At 46.8% G+C, this 17,897-nt stretch overlaps 1 protein-coding gene across 1 annotated transcript in view; it reads left to right on the forward strand.

The window, feature by feature from the left end:
• Positions 1-8,292, forward strand: part of LOC132210486 (mucin-19-like) — a 55,756-nt gene extending 47,464 nt beyond the window's left edge. Inside the window, exon 3 of the mRNA XM_059650823.1 lies at positions 4,220-8,292. Coding sequence (XP_059506806.1) covers positions 4,220-8,292 — 4,073 coding nt within the window. The remainder of the gene's footprint in view (positions 1-4,219) is intronic.
• The last annotated feature ends 9,605 nt before the right edge of the window (positions 8,293-17,897 follow it).

Consider the following 17,897-nt stretch of genomic DNA (forward strand, 5'->3'; position numbering starts at 1 on the left):
GATGGTGGAACTTTAATTTAATAAAATATATCTGGAATTAAGAAGAACACAACAGGCCAAGCAGTTTAGAGGAGCAGGCAAGCTGACGTTTCAGGTCGAGTCACTTCTTCAGAAAATTCATCCAGTTCTACCTTGCTATCTCAGATTTTCCAGCTTCGACAGTTCCTACTATCTCTGGAATTAAGAAGACATTGAATTCATTGTCGATTGTTGAAAAGCCCATCTGGCTCACTGATGTCCTTAAGGAAAGAAACCTGCTATGCCCACCTTGTCTATCCACGTGTGACTCCAGACCCACGGCAAATGGGTTGACTCTTAACTGCCCTCTCGGAAAGTAGGAATGGGCAATTAATATTGGCCAAGCAGTGACATCCTTATTCTCATGAGTGAATGAATAATCCCTCTTTCCAAATACAGTTGCTGCTTTTCATAATTGTCTCACGTCAACTCAGCAACAATCCCAGTTCCAAAGAAAGGGTGAGATAACCTGGTGTGAAGCTGGATGAACTCAGCAGGCCAAGCAGCATCAGAGGAGCAGGGAAGCTTGACATTTTGGGTTGGGGCCCTTCTTCAGAAAGGCACTTTTCCCTGCAACCGCAGGAACCGCTACACCTGCCCCCACACCTCCTTCCTCAACCCCATCCCAGGTCCCAAGAAGACTTTCCACATCAAACAGAGGTTCACTTGCACATCTGCTAATGTGGCTGCATCCACTGTATGCGTTGTGGCCTCCTCTACATTGGGGAAGCCAAGCGAAGGCTTGGGGACCGCTTTGCAGAATACCTACGCTCAGTTCGCTATAAACAACTGCACCTCCCAGCCGCGAGCCATTTCAACTCTCCCTCCCATTCCTCAGATGACATGTCCATCCTGGGTCTCCCGCAGTGCCACAACGATGCCACCCAAAGGTTAGAGGAACAGCAACTCATATTATGCTTGGGAAACCTGCAGCCCAATGGTATCAACGTGGATTCCACAAGCTTCAAAATGTCCCCTCCCCCTACTTTATCCCAACACCAGCCCAGCTCGTCCCTGCCTCCCTAACCTGTTCTTCCTCTCACCTATCCCCTCTTCCCACCTCAAGCCGCACCTCCATTTCCTACCCACTAACCTCATCCCGCCCCCTTGACCAGTCCATCCCTCCCGGATTGACCTATCTCCTCCCTACCTCCCCACCTACACTCACTTCTTCTGTCTCCATCCCCGCCTCTTTAACTTGTCTGTCTCCTCTCCACCTATCTTCTCCTCTATCCATCTTCGATACGCCTCCCCTTCTCTCCCTATTTATTTCAGAACCCACTTTCCCTCCACCATTTCTGATGATGGGTCTAGGCCCGAAACATTAACTTTTCTGCTCCTAAGATGCTGCTTGGCCAGCTGTGTTCATCCAGCTCTACACCTTATTAACCCTGGATAAGAAGTGCTCAGACCCCTGCCTGAAGCCTGTCTCCAGTATCGCCCTGATAGCATTGGCCCTACATCTGAACTGGTTGCTGTGGAACCACAAGACTGATTAGGAGCCACTCCCTGGACTAAAGAGGTAAGTACATCCTACCTGAAATCACCATGGTAGAATGGTACCAGAGGCTGCTCTTGACTGACAGTTGTCTCCATGGGCACGGTGAGGACCATTCCCCTAAGACTGAGACATGGCTGCCTGCTTGCTGTTCATAAGAACATAAGAACTAGGAGCAGGAGTATGCCATCTGGCCCCTCGAGCCTGCCCCAGCATTTAATAAGATCATGGCTGATCTTTTTGAGACTCAGCCCCACTTAACCGCCCACTCACAATAACCCTTAATTCCTTCACTGTTCAAAAATTTATCTAGCCTTGCCTTCAAAACATTCAGAGAGGTAGCTTCAACCACTTCACTGGGCAGGGAATTCCACTGGTTCATAAGCTTTTGGGTGAAAAAGTTCCTCCTGACCTCAGTCCTACATCTGCTTCCCTTTATTTTGAGGCGATGTGCTCTAGTCCTAGCTTCACCTTCTAGTGGAAACAACCTTATCACCTTATCTATTCCCTTCATAATCTTATATGTTTCTAAAAGATCTCCCCTCATTCTTCTGAATTCCAATGAGTATAATCCCAGTCTACTCAGTCTGTCCTCTTAAATGCAACCCTCCCAACTCTGAAATCAACCAAGTGAATCTCCTTGGCACCCCCTCCAGTGCTAGTGTATCTCTTCTCAAGTAAAGAAACCAAAAATGCACACAGTACTCCAGGTGTGGCCTCACCAGGACCCTAAACAGCTGCAGCATAGCCTCCCTGTTTTTAAACTCCATCCCTCTAGCAATGGCAGACAAACTTCCATTTGCCTTTTTAATCATCTGCTGCACCTGCAATCCTACTTTTAGCGATTCATGCACAAGGACACCCAAGTCCCTTTGCACAGCAGCGTACTGCAATTTTTACCATTTAAAACATTGTCCATTTTGCTGGTATTCCTACCAAAATGGATGACCTCACACTTATCAACATTGTACTCCATCTGCCAGACCTTTACCCACTCACTTAGACAATCTATATTCCTCTGCAGACTTTCAGTGTCTTCTGCACACTTTGCTCTACCACTCACCTTAGTGCCATCTGCAAATTTTGACACACCACACTTAGTCCCCAACTCCAAATCATCTACGTAAATCATCAAGCAGTGTGCTTGCTACATAAGCTGCTGGCATGTGATGCAGGTGTGATATTGATGTAGCACTCTGTAATACAGCAAATTGCTTGACAGAGGACTGTTGACTAGCAAAGCAAGCTGCCTAGATATGTGACTGTGTTATTTGGCACAGCATGGCATGGCAAAGCAAGATATGGGTGTGTGAACAAAGAGGTTGGTACTAAGTGAGTGAGCAAGCAGCCTGAAATTGGTCTAATTCATTAGCTGGGATCCTGTCCTTGCACCCAAAGTGTCTTTGTCATGGCCTTTCAGTGCTGTTGCTGGTGGATTCTGCAATGCAAGTCCATGGTAGCTATGTGACCTGCATATGGTTGGGAGAGGTACCATGATGGTAATGAGACATTGGCAAAGTTCGAATTCCAACGTCTGTGGGCAACAGGCTTGTGCAGTTTGTGGCAATGGATTGTGCCCTCCTCCTCGGAGCCAGTAGCAAGCTGACATCTCCTGGTGCTCATTTGAACGTCTTCCTCAAAATTCATGTCCCCCTTGTTTGGAGTGTCTGGTTAGGTAAGTAGCTGAATATAATGACGCCAAGTTGTGGTGTTAATGAGGCTGTTAACAAGCTGTAATCTCCCTTAATTGACAATTCGCTAGTGCTTGGCAAAAATCTCACTTCACTGCCAATCAAATGCATAAAAGATACAGTGAGTTGCTCCCAAAGTTGAGACAGGCCTTGCTGCAGTTCTCATTTGATTGTGCCACAAATTTCACCATAAGCCCATGTTGCTCATACTCCTGTATGAATCTACCCACAGTGTCTCATAAACTAATCGGACTGAGGAAAGGTGAAATTCTCAGCACAAAGATTAAGAAAGTGTAAATTGAGTGAGTGGATGCTTTCATAAAATCAGGCTTAGGTAACAAAATAAAGATAGGGAAAGAAAGAATGCATTAACAGGGAAAAGAAAGGGCAGAAAGGGAAAGCAAAATAAAAAATAATTTTAAGTTTTGCAGTGTTAAATTCTCTATTAATTTTTAGAAGCAAGAGGATTGAGACAATATAACAGTAATAGTCAATTTTCAATCCTGGAGAAAGTGACAGTGAGTAAACATGTGACCTACGACATCATTAAATATTTACTTAAATTGTCAGAGTTACCTTTCTGTGGAGTGTTTTGTTCACATTTACAATACAGCAACTTCATGCTCTCTAATGCATTTTATTGATAAGCTAGGCAGTAAATTGTGATTTTTTTCAAAGGTAGCAACTTGTGCATATGGGACAGAGGCTGGTAGATTTGTATGTTTACTTAAAGTTGTTATTCTATTTACTTTTAAACAGTGAACACCATAAGCCACATTACTATTTTAAAAACAATTTCTTTCTCTAATATCGGTCCGTGCTCTCTTCCCACATCCGTTAATCTTCCTTGAATATTGAAGCATTTATCTACTTTGAATGATGATTTATTTATTATCATGTATCTTGAGGATGCAGTGAAATCTGGTACCATTTTGAGGTACAATAAGGATAAAAAATATTCTTAGATAAGAGTTCGTCTTCTGTTCAAATTGGGGTCTCAAGTACACTTCAGGGCTTCTGCAAGGTGTTCCATTCCTCAAGGAGTTCCATTCTGGTAACAGCAACGATGGCGCTGATGCCCCAGGGAACCCTGGTTCTGTTGTTTGTGTTGCCTTGCTGTCGCCAAGAATCCAGTTTCTGGTTCTACCTCCGCCAGGAGTACAAGCTCCAGGCACTGCCAGCTTACCTCCACCAGGAGAACAAGCTCCAGGCACTGCCAGCTTACCTCCACCAGGAGTACAAGCTCCAGGCACTGCCAGCTTACCTCCGCCAGGAGTACAAACTCCAGGCACTGCCAGCTTACATCCACCAGGAGTACAAGCTTCAGGCACTGCCAGCTTACCCCCACCAGGAGTACAAGCTCCAGGCACTGCCAGCTTACCTCCACCAGGAGTACAAGCTCCAGGCACTGCCAGTTTACCTCCACCAGGAGTACAAGCTCCAGGCACTGCCAGCTTACCTCCACCAGGAGAACAAGCTCCAGGCACTGCCAGCTTACCTCCACCAGGAGTACAAGCTCCAGGCACTGCCAGCTTACCTCCGCCAGGAGTACAAACTCCAGGCACTGCCAGCTTACCTCCACCAGGAGTACAAGCTTCAGGCACTGCCAGCTTACCCCCACCAGGAGTACAAGCTGCAGGCACTGCCAGCTTACCTCCGCCAGGAGTACAAGCTCCAGGCACTGCCAGCTTACCTCCACCAGGAGTACAAGCTCCAGGCACTGCCAGCTTACCTCCACCAGGAGTACAAGCTCCAGGCACTGCCAGCTTACCTACACCAGGAGTACAAGCTCCAGGCACTGCCAGCTTACCTCCACCAGGAGTCCAAGCTGCAGGCACTGCCAGCTTAGCTCTGCCAGGAGTACAAGCTCCAGGCACTGCCAGCTTACCTCCACCAGGAGTCCAAGCTGCAGGCACCAGCAGCTTACCTCCGCCAGGAGTACAAGCTCCAGGCACTGACAGCTTACCTCCACCAGGAGTACAAGCTCCAGGCACTGCCAGCTTACCTACACCAGGAGTACAAACTCCAGGCACTGCCAGCTTACCTCCACCAGGAGAACAAGCTCCAGGCACTGCCAGCTTATCTCCACCAGGAGTACAAGCTCCAGGCACTGCCAGCTTACCTCCACCAGGAGTACAAACTCCAGGCACTGCCAGCTTACCTCCACCAGGAGTACAAGCTTCAGGCACTGCCAGCTTACCCCCACCAGGAGTACAAGCTCCAGGCACTGCCAGCTTACCTCCACCAGGAGTACAAGCTCCAGGCACTGCCAGTTTACCTCCACCAGGAGTACAAGCTCCAGGCACTGACAGCTTACCTCCACCAGGAGAACAAGCTCCAGGCACTGCCAGCTTACCTCCACCAGGAGTACAAGCTCCAGGCACTGCCAGCTTACCTCCGCCAGGAGTACAAACTCCAGGCACTGCCAGCTTACCTCCACCAGGAGTACAAGCTTCAGGCACTGCCAGCTTACCCCCACCAGGAGTACAAGCTGCAGGCACTGCCAGCTTACCTCCGCCAGGAGTACAAGCTGCAGGCACTGCCAGCTTACCTCCGCCAGGAGTACAAGCTCCAGGCACTGCCAGCTTACCTCCACCAGGAGTACAAGCTCCAGGCACTGCCAGCTTACCTACACCAGGAGTACACGCTCCAGGCACTGCCAGCTTACCTCCACCAGGAGTCCAAGCTGCAGGCACTGCCAGCTTACCTCTGCCAGGAGTACAAGCTCCAGGCACTGCCAGCTTACCTCCACCAGGAGTCCAAGCTGCAGGCACCAGCAGCTTACCTCCGCCAGGAGTACAAGCTCCAGGCACTGACAGCTTACCTCCACCAGGAGTACAAGCTCCAGGCACTGCCAGCTTACCTACACCAGGAGTACAAACTCCAGGCACTGCCAGCTTACCTACACCAGGAGTACAAGCTCCAGGCACTGCCAGCTTACCTCCACCAGGTGTACAAGCTCCAGGCACTGACAGCTTACCTCCACCAGGAGTCCAAGCTGCAGGCACTGCCAGCTTACCTCCGCCAGGAGTACAAGCTCCAGGCACTGCCAGCTTACCTCCACCAGGAGTACAAGCTGCAGGCACTGCCAGCTTACCTCTGCCAGGAGTACAAGCTCCAGGCACTGCCAGCTTACCACCACCAGGAGTACAAGCTCCAGGCACTGCCAGCTTACCTCTGCCAGGAGTACAAGCTGCAGGCACTGCCAGCTTACCTCTGCCAGGAGTACAAGCTCCAGGCACTGCCAGCTTACCTCCACCAGGAGTCCAAGCTGCAGGCACCACCAGCTTACCTCCGCCAGGAGTACAAGCTCCAGGCACTGACAGCTTACCTCCACCAGGAGTACAAGCTCCAGGCACTGCCAGCTTACCTACACCAGGAGTACAAGCTCCAGGCACTGCCAGCTTATCTCCACCAGGAGTACAAGCTCCAGGCACTGACAGCTTACCTCCACCAGGAGTACAAGCTCCAGGCACTGCCAGCTTACCTACACCAGGAGTACAAGCTCCAGGCACTGCCAGCTTACCTCCACCAGGAGTACAAGCTCCAGGCACTGCCAGCTTACCTCCACCAGGAGTCCAAGCTGCAGGCACCACCAGCTTACCTCCGCCAGGAGTACAAACTCCAGGCACTGCCAGCTTACCTCCACCAGGAGTACAAGCTCCAGGCACTGCCAGCTTACCTCCACCAGGAGTACAAGCTCCAGGCACTGCCAGCTTATCTCCACCAGGAGTACAAGCTCCAGGCACTGACAGCTTACCTCTACCAGGAGTCCAAGCTGCAGGCACCTCCAGCTTACCTCCGCCAGGAGTACAAGCTCCAGGCACTGCCAGCTTACCTCCACCAGGAGTACAAGCTCCAGGCACTGCCAGCTTACCTCCACCAGGAGTACAAGCTCCAGGCACTGCCAGCTTACCTTCACCAGGAGTACAAGCTCCAGGCACTGCCAGCTTACCTTCACCAGGAGTACAAGCTCCAGGCACTGACAGCTTACCTCCACCAGGAGTCCAAGCTGCAGGCACCACCAGCTTACCTCCGCCAGGAGTACAAGCTCCAGGCACTGCCAGCTTACCTCCACCAGGAGTACAAGCTCCAGGCACTGTCAGCTTACCTCCACCAGGAGTACAAGCTCCAGGCACTGCCAGCTTATCTCCACCAGGAGTACAAGCTCCAGGCACTGACAGCTTACCTCTACCAGGAGTCCAAGCTGCAGGCACCTCCAGCTTACCTCCGCCAGGAGTACAAGCTCCAGGCACTGCCAGCTTACCTCTGCCAGGAATACAAGCTCCAGGCACTGCCTGCTTACCTCTGCCAGGAGTCCAAGCTCCAGGCACTGCCAGCTTACCTCTGCCAGGAGTACAAGCTCCAGGCACTGCCAGCTTACCTCCACCAGGAGTACAAGCTCCAGGCACTGCCAGCTTACCTTCACCAGGAGTACAAGCTCCAGGCACTACCAGCTTACCTCTGCCAGGAGTACAAGCTCCAGGCACTGCCAGCTTACCTCCACCAGGAGTACAAGCTCCAGGCACTACCACCTTACCTCCACCAGGAGTACAAGCTCCAGGCATTGCCAGCTTCCCTCCACCAGGAGTACAAGCTCCAGGCACTACCACCTTACCTCCACCAGGAGTACAAGCTCCAGGCACTGCCAGCTTACCTACACCAGGAGTACAAGCTCCAGGCACTGCCAGCTTACCTCTGCCAGGAGTACAAGCTCCAGGCATTGCCAGCTTACCTCCCCCAGGAGTACAAGCTCCAGGCACTGCCAGCTTACCTCTGCCAGGTGTACAAGCTACAGGCACTGCCAGCTTACCTCCGCCAGGAGTACAAGCTCCAGGCACTGCCAGTTTACCTCCACCAGGAGTACAAGCTCCAGGCACTGCCAACTTACCTTCACCAGGAGTACAAGCTCCAGGCACTGCCAGCTTACCTTCACCAGGTGTACAAGCTCCAGGCACTACCAGCTTACCTCCGCCAGGAGTACAAGCTCGGGAATATTGCCGCCAGGAGTCAAGGCTCCATGCTCTGCCACGTTACCAGGAGTCGCAGGCCACACTACCAACGCTGCAAACACTGCCCTGCTGACACTGCTCCAGTCTCGAAGATGAAGAAGAAAGGAAGAAGAAAAGAATAAACGACAAAAAATACGTAGAGAAAACAATGCCGCTGGCCTTGAATTAACAAGCACCAATGAGCCTGAATACTACCTACCATGCTGGCCGCATCTTGAAAAAGCTTTCTTGAAAAATATTTTCCTCCTAACTGTGATTGATTTTGCTTCAAAAGCCACTTGTGATAATGTATTCCAAATTCTCTTAAACATGTCATGCTTCTTAATACTGCATTTAATTTATAGTATTGCTGCTAATGGCAATGTGGACTATAAATGAATCACAATAATCTTGGTAATCTTGGCCATGCTGCCTCTGGAGGTATTAATACCTGTCAAAAGAAATTATTCATGAATTTGAAAGCAACAGAAATAGCACCAACCAAAGAAAAAGATGTGGCAACATTTTTGGATATCCTGTCAGTCGGGGAGTCTTAGCCTGTTTTGGTATGAATACTTTTTTCACCTATTAAGGCAAGTGCAAACTGTGATTTAGAAATTATGGTGCATGCATATTTATTTCTTTAATTACTATGGCAATATAGATAATGTTTTACATTTCTAGGAAGTTTGAATGAATATCCCAACAACGTGGTTCTGCATTACACATTTGGATGGCATGAAGTATGTGCCTAATTCTGTCTCTTCCCATTTCTTTCCTCTTTTTCCTGATTTGCTATCTCTAAAATATCATTACGTTAGAAATCCCAGCTACTTTCATCATGCCTATCTTTACTTGCCATCAAGGCTGTGCATAATCAGGCAGGATATACACACAAGTACTATGTAACTTTCCTGCTTTGAGCTTCAACATTCGTACTTGTTTCTTCAGCTGCCTTGATCCTAAATCTCTCTTGCTATCTCCATTAAGATATCCCTAAATGCATTTCTCTAATATTTCCTTATGCAGTAAATTTTGTTTGATAACACTCCTATAGATGTCTTTTATGTTATAATAAATGCAAATAGCAGTTCTTGTCTCATTAAGATGGAGACACTTCTAATTTTCACTGCTCCATCTGGCAATCTAGCCACAATTTAGAATTGAAGATAATTGCGTGAACCTATTGAAAACATACTACCATTGGGTTCATAGCACTTTTAATAAAGTTATGTTTAGTGCACATTTATATTGTATCTTAATGGATGAAAAATAGACACTGAACTAGAGCAAGGACATTTGCAGAAAAGAGTAATGCTTGGACAAAGATGTGGCTTTTAAAGAGGGCTTTAAAGGGGAAGAAGGAGATGAGGAAATAGAATGGTCCAGGAGCAATATTTTCTCTATTTTTTTTTGTGGGCCTATTCATTGCACTGGCAACGTATTCAATATTTCTCCGCAGCCATGCAGTTTTAAAGGAACATTTGTAGGGAGGGAATTACTTGGTGTTGGACCTAAACATTTAAAGATATGACCACCTTTAGGAAAAGTGATGAGAGAGAAGCACAAAAGAGCAGAGCCAGACGAATAGATAGATTGGGGTGATGGGTGCAAAGGAGATGACAGATCTAAACAGAGGATGATGATGGAAATATTTAAACAGGAAATTAGAAATTTAAATATAAGGCATTGAACAACCAGGAGTTGATGTCAGTCAGTAAGAACATTGGGTGGGTTGGTGATGATGGTTGGGGTATGGGGACGAGGTGAGAGAAGTAGAATATGGAATGGGTGAGGGATTCTTGGCATGGTGTAGGATATGGACAACAAAAGTTTAGAGAGGCTGAAGTTTACATAGGGTAGAGGATGAACTTCCAGCTGGGACAATATTGAAATTTCTTATGTCTCCTCTTTTCTATAGTACATTAAAGTCTACGTTACAAATACAGCAAAATGATAGTTAATCATTGTATATTTCAAAATTGTGGCAATATTGTTGAGCCTGTCAAATTCTGACACTCTGCAGTTGAACCCACTGGTTCTTGGACGGCTCATGGTTCGTATGAAAACGGGAAAGCAAAGTTTCATGGGTGCGTTTTATGGATTAAGAAACAATTCGTAGGAAAGACTTTGATGTTATGCAAACATGCAATTCAAAAGGACAACCACAGTCCTAGCTTTCATCTCACAGTATATGCACCTGCAACCAAACATAACATCTGATGGGAAACAGCAGTCTATGTGGGTGTGTAACTCCGGTATCACTGCTGTGTATGGACATGTCCACAATCTAATTGATTAAAGCATGAATAATTTAAACCAGTGAGGACACAACTGTGCCTTAAACTGGAAGAAAAATTGATTAGAGTAATTTTGTGAAAAATGTGCATCATGTTTTTATAAACAAAATAAATCAATGCCGTAGTTACATGAGGATAAAAGAATTTGAATTTTCATTTTCTGATTTTTAATATTCAAATGCAAAACAATCTTCACATCTGGACAAAGTAGTAACATTCTTTTAAAAATTGATTTTGTTAGAATAATTTAAATTTTAGCATGTCCTTCAGAGAGAAAGGTCTAAAAATTTTAGGTTCCCATACCAACATAAAGCAAACTGATTCAAGATTTCTCTGTAGCCATACAGCTTTGAGGAAACATTAGTCAGGAGGGAATTACCTTGACTTGGACACTGTTAAAATGAGTAAACAGCTCCCAGAGAAATCACATCAATTAGCATTCTATCCTGTTGCGGTTTCAATTAAGACATAGCTGAATAGGGAACATTCTTCATAATGAGCACAATTTTGGAAAGTAGAACTTCTGGACGTCTAGAATTTTCTCTAACTCATTATTTAACCATTCCTTTTATACTGAAGAGGGCTTTTTGAGAAGGGTCCATTTCAATTTCCTCTGACTCAGTTATGTACAAATGAATCTGCAAAACAGCAGTAAAGGCAGACCATTCGACCTTCAAGCCAACCCCACAAGTCAGTAAGATCGTGGCTGAAACTGTTAGTGTTTCACATTCCCACTACTCCTGATAACCTTTGATTGCTCTGCCTAAAAATAATCTATCTTAAAAATATTCAATGCCCACTCCATCACGGCTTTTAAGGCAGAGAATTTCAAAGTCATGTAGCTCGTTCAGGGAAAATAACATTTTCCACACCTTTGTCCTGAAAGGGCAACCTCTAATTTTTGACGTGTCCCCTTGTTCTGGAATGATCCAGAGGAATCATCTTTTCCATGTCCACCTTCTCAGGACCATTCAGGATCATATATACTAAAATGAATTAACCCTTATTCTTCTGTAGTCAAAACAATGAAAACAACCAAGCCTGTCCGGCCTATCTCCATTAGACAACCCACTTTTTCCAGGTATCAATCTAGTAAACCTCCACTGAACTGCTATCATTTCGCTTACATCTTTCCTTAAATTAGGAAACCTAAACTGCATACAGTATTCAAGATGTAATCCTATCAATGCTCTGTATACTTGAAGCATAATACCCTACTTTTATGTTCAGGTATAGATAAACCTATGTCCTCAGATGCAGTGATAATGGGAACTGTAGATGCTGGAGAATCCAAGATAATGAAATGTGAGGCTAGATGAACACAGCAGGCCAAGCAGCATCTCAGGAGCACAAAAGCTGACGTTTCGGGCCTAGACCCTTCATCAGAGAGGGGGATGGGGTGAGGGTTCTGGAATAAATAGGGAGAGAGGGGGAGGCGGACCGAAGATGGAGAGAAAAGAAGATAGGTGGAGAGGAGAGTATAGGTGGGGAGGTAGGGAGGGGATAGGTCAGTCCAGGGAAGACGGACAGGTCAAGGAGGTGGGATGAGGTTAGGAGGTAGGAGATGGAGGTGCGGCTTGGGGTGGGAGGAAGGGATGGGTGAGAGGAAGAACAGGTTAGGGAGGCAGAAACAGGTTGGACTGGTTTTGGGATGCAGTGGGTGGAGGGGAAGAGCTGGGCTGGTTGTGTGGTGCAGTGGGGGGAGGGGACGAACTGGGCTGGTTTTGGGATGCGGTGGGGGAAGGGGAGATTTTGAAGCTGGTGAAGTCCACATTGATACCATTGGGCTGCAAGGTTCCCAAGCGGAATATGAGTTGCTGTTCCTGCAACCGTCGGGTGTCATCATTGTGGCACTGCAGGAGGCCCATGATGGACATGTCATCTCCAACCCTCCAACCCCACCACACCCGGCACCTTCCCCTGCAACCGCAGGAAATGCTACACTTGCCCCCACACCTCCTCCCTCACCCCCATCCCAGGCCCCAAGATGACTTTCCACATTAAGCAGAGGTTCACCTGCACATCTGCCAATGTAGTATACTGCATCCACTGTACCCGGTGTGGCTTCCTCTACATTGGGGAAACCAAGCGGAGGCTTGGGGACCGCTTTGCAGAACACCTCCGCTCTGTTCGCAATAAACAACTGCACCTCCCAGTCGCAAACCATTTCCACTTCCCCTCCCATTCTTTAGATGACATGTCCATCATGGGCCTCCTGCAGTGCAACAATGATGCCACCCGAAGGTTGCAGGAACAGCAACTCATATTCCGCTTGGGAACCCTGCAGCCCAATGGTATCAATGTGGACTTCATAAGCTTCAAAATCTCCCCTTCCCCCACTGCATCCCAAAACCAGCCCAGTTCTTCCCCTCCCCCCACTGCATCACAAAACCAGCCCAGCTCTTCCCCTCCCCCCACTGCATCCCAAAACCAGCCCAGCCTGTCTCTGCTTCCCTAACCTGTTCTTCCTCTCACCCATCCCTTCCTCCCACCTCAACCCACACCTCCATTTCCTGCCTACCACCTCATCTCGCCTCCTTGACCTGTCCATCTTCCCTGGACTGACCTATCCCCTCCCTACCTCCTCACCTATACTCTCCTCTCTACCTATCTTCTTTTCTCTCCATCTTCGGTCCGCCCCCTCTTTCCCTATTTATTCCAGAACCCTCTCCCCATCCCCCTCTCTGATGAAGGGTCTAGGCCCGAAACGTCAGCTTTTGTGCTCCTGAGATGCTGCTTGGCCTGCTGTGTTCATCCAGCCTCACATTTCATTTCCTCAGATGCAGTGATATTTCTAGGTCTGGAATGAGTGTTACATTAGAAACAAGCACTGTTTCACCAGTGGTGCTGCCATTCAACAGAATAATCAGCCTCTGCCAACAGCTCTCAATGGATAGGGTTTCTGCCCTCAGGTTCCTTGATTTTGATGGAAGGCCACTGCCAGTCTAAATGACACAGAGGTGGTAAGCTTTTCCAAAAAAATAGTAAAAGACGGCTCTTGTCAGCTCTCAAACCAAGAGCAATGCCTCTGTCATATACATAAAATTTTGATTTTAATCTAGGCTGCATATAATATAATCCTAAAATTTACAGGTGACAACAAACTCAGAAGTATGAACTGTGAGGAAGTCAGGAGCCACATGACACCAGGTTATGGTCCAACAGGTTTATTTGAAATCACAGGCTTTTGGAACACAGCCCCTTCGTCAGCCCCTGTGCTCCGAAAGTTTGGGATTTCAACTAAACCTATTGGGCCGACACCTGGCGTTGTGTGACTTCTGTCTTTGCCCATCCCAGTCTAATAATGGCATCTCCACATCATAACTGTGAGGAAGATCATGGTAGACTTCAAGTGCACGGAAATGGCTGGTGGGATGGGTGGACGTGTGGCAGATTAAATTTGACGTACAGAAATGGGAATTAATACATTTTGGAAGGAAAAATAAGGAGGCATAACATAGAATAGAGGATACAATTCTAAAGGGAAGTGTGCAGATGGAAAAATTAGGACCTTATGCACACGAATCATTGAATATAGCGGACCTGATTAGTAAAATGGTTAATTAAGCAAACAGGATGTGTTTATAAAAAGAGGCATAGAGTATGAAAGCAAGGAAGCTATGATGAATTTTTATAAGTCACTTAGTTTGGTCTCGTCTGGCATATTATGTTTAATTCACTTCAAGAAGAGCATAAAGGCTCTAAGGAGATTGCAAAAAAGATTTACAAGAATACTTTCAGGGATGAAGGACTTCAATTATGAGGATAGGCTGAAGAAACTGAAGTTGTTTTCCTTAGAGAAGAGAAGGTGAGTGGAAATTTGCTTGTAGTGTTCATAATAAGAAGGATCTGTGCAAAGTAGGTGGAGACAAATTGTTGCCTTTGTTGGAAGAGTCAATAACCAATGGATATAGATTTTAAAATGATTGACAAAAGATCACATGATAACACGAGAAAGCTTTTTTTGCAGATCTGGAATACATTGCGTGAGAGAGTAATGCAAACAGATTCAGATCGTAAGACCATAAGATATAGGAGTGGAAGTAAGGCCATTCAGCCCATCGAGTCCACTCCGCCATTTAATCATGGCTGATGGGCATTTCAACTCCACTTCCCTGCACTCTCCCCGTAGCCCTTGATTCCTTGTGAGATCAAGAATTTATCAAACTCTGTCTTGAAGACATTTAACGTCCCGGCCTCCACTGCGCTCCGTGGCAATGAATTCCACAGACCCACCACTCTCTGGCTGAAGAAATGTCCCCTCATTTCCGTTTTAAATTTACCCCCTCTAATTCCAAGACTGTGCCCACAGGTCCTAGTCTCCCCACCTAACGGAAACAACTTCCCAGCGTCCACCCATTCTAAGCCATACATTATCTTGTAAGTTTCTGTTAGATCTCCCCTCAGCCTTCTAAACTCTATTGAATACAATCCCGGGATCCTCAGCCGTTCATCATACGTTAAACCTACCACTCGAGGGATCATCCATGTGAATCTCCGCCGCACACGCTCCAGGGCCAGTATGTCCTTCCTGAGGTGTGTGACCCAGAACTGGACACAGTATTCTAAATGGGGCCTAACTAGAGCTTTATAAAGTCTCAGAAGCACATCACTGCTTTTATATTCCAACCCTCTTGAGATAAACGACAACATTACATTTGCTTTCTTAATCACAGATTCTACCTGCAAGTTAGCCTTTAGAGAAACCTGGACCAACTCTCCCAGATCCCTTTGTACTTCTGCTTTACGAATTTTCTCAATGTTTAGAAAATAGTCCGTGCTTGTATTCTTTTTTCCAAAATGCAAAACCTCGCATTTGCTCACGTTGAATTTCATCAGCCATTTCCTGGACCACTCTCCTAAACCGTCTAAATCTTTCTGCAGCCTCCCCACCTCCTCAGTACTACCTGCCTGTCCACCTATTTATTGTCCTTCAGGGAAGGAAATCTGCCGCCCTCACCTGGTCAGGCCTACATGTGACTCCAGACCCACAGCAATGTTGTTGACTCTCAATTGCTGTCTGAAATGGCCTAGCAAGCCATTCAGTTGTACCAATTGTTACAAAGTCTCAAAGAAATGAAACCGGATGGATCACCTAGGCACTGGAAAAGACAATGTCAACCCTGCAAAGTCCTCTTCACTAGCACCTGGGATCAGGTGCCAAAATTGAAAAATCTGTCTCACAGACTAGTTAAGCAACAGCCTGACATAGTCATACTCACAGAATCATACCTCACAGGCAAAGTTCCAGACACCACCGTTACCGTCCCTGGATATGTACTGTCCCACTGGCAGGGCAGACCCAGCGAAGGTGGCAACACAGTGGTATACAGTTGGGAGGGAGTTGCTCTAGGAATCCTGAACATTGACTCCGGACACCATGAAGTCTCATGGCTTCAGGTTAAACATGGGCAAGGAAACCTCGTGCTGATTACCACATATTGTCCTCCCTCAGCTGACGAATCAGTACTGCTCAATGTTGAAGAACATTTAAAGGAAGCACTTAGGATGTACTCTGGGTGGGGGATTTCAATGTCCACCACCAAGAGTGGCTCAGCAGCAGTACTACCAATTAAGCTGGTCAGTTCCGAAAGGACATAGCTGCTAGCCTAGGTCTGCGGCAGCTGGTGAGGGAACAATAAGAGGGAAAAACATACTTGACCTCATCCTTACCAATTTGCCAACTGCAGCTGTATCTGTCCATGACAGTATCAGCGAGAGTAACCATCGTACAGTCTTTGCAGAGATGAAAAAGTGCCATCTTCACATTGAGAATAACCTCCATTGTGTTGTGTGGCACTGTCACCGTGCTAAATGGGACAGACTTCACACAGATCTAGCAACTCAAGACTGGGCATCCATGAGGTGCTGTGGGTCATCAACAGCAGCAAAATTGTACTCCAGCACAATCTGTAACCTCGTGGCCTGGCATATGCCCCGCTCAACCATTACGATCTATCCAGGGGATCAACCCTGGTTTGATGGAGAGCGCAGGAGAGCATACAAGGACCAGCATCAGGCATACCTGAAGATGACGTATCAACCTGGTGTCACCATCCAGCTGGACTACTTACATGCCAAAGCAGCAAGTGATAGACCTAAGTCATCCCACAACTAACGGATCAGATCTGAGCTCTGCAGCTCTGCCACATCCAGTCATGAATGGTTGTGGACAATTAAACAACTCACTGGAGGAGGAGGCTCAACAAATATCCCCATCTGCAATGCTGGAAGAGCCCAGCACATCAGTGGAAAAGATAAGGCTGAAGCATTTGCAGCAATCCCCACTATTAACATCCTGGTTGTTATTGTTGACCAGAAACTCAACTAGACTCACCACATAAACACAATGGCTATAAGAGCAGGCCTGAAGCTAGAAATACTGTTTCCTGACTCCTCAAAGCCTGTCCACCATCTACAAGACACAAGTCAGGAGTGTGATGGAATACTCCCCACTTACCTGGATGGGGGCAGCCCCAACAACACTAAGAAGCTTTATACCATTCAGGACTAAGTAGCCCACTTGGTTGACACTACATTCACAAGCATTCACTCCCTCCACCACCAATGCTCAGCAGCAGCAGTGTGTACTATCGACAAGATTCACTACATAAATGGACCAAAGATCCTCAGACAGCACCTTCCAAACCTACAACCACTTTCATCTAGAAGGAGAAGGGCAGCAGGCATATGGAAACACCACCAGCTTCAGGTTCCCCTCCCAGCCACTCACCATCCTGACTTCGAAACATATTGCCATTCCTTCATTGTCATGTGGTCAAAAACCTGGAATTCCCTCTCTGATGGCATTTTGGGTCAATTTACAGCTGGCGGACTGCAGGTTCAAGAAGGCAGCTCACCACCACCTTCTCAGGGGCAACGAGGGATGGTGAAGAAATTCTGGCCAGCCAGTGGCGCCCATGTCCCACAATTGAAAAGAAAAAAAAATTCACTGAAACTTTCAAAGGAAATTGGAAAAGCATCTGAAAATGAAATAAAAGTGCAGGGTTACCGGGTAAGGGCACGAAAGTGAGATGAGGTGAATTGCTTTTACAGACATAGCGGACTGAACAGCCTCCTTCTATGTTGCAACCATTCCATGATTTTATGATTTTAAATTGCCATTTTTAACTTAAAGTTCGGCACAGCGAAAAGAATGAAAAGATGTATTCATGGTGAATGTTTGACATGTTTGGGAAATCTGTTTTCAGTCAGGGAATAATAGCTTTCTGGATCAAGGAAATTAAAAGGTCATCCAATTTTATTAATAATGTATAAAAGTACCAATTAGTATTTCAGCAACCTGGTTGGCACTGAACATAGGTATTTTAGATAAAAAGAATGATTCCATAATTGCCATGAACAGCGCCTGTTGACCCAGGTTAGTACCTTTCCCACT

Source organism: Stegostoma tigrinum, chromosome 14, assembly GCF_030684315.1.
Source record: "Stegostoma tigrinum isolate sSteTig4 chromosome 14, sSteTig4.hap1, whole genome shotgun sequence".
Lineage (NCBI taxonomy): Eukaryota > Metazoa > Chordata > Chondrichthyes > Orectolobiformes > Stegostomatidae > Stegostoma > Stegostoma tigrinum.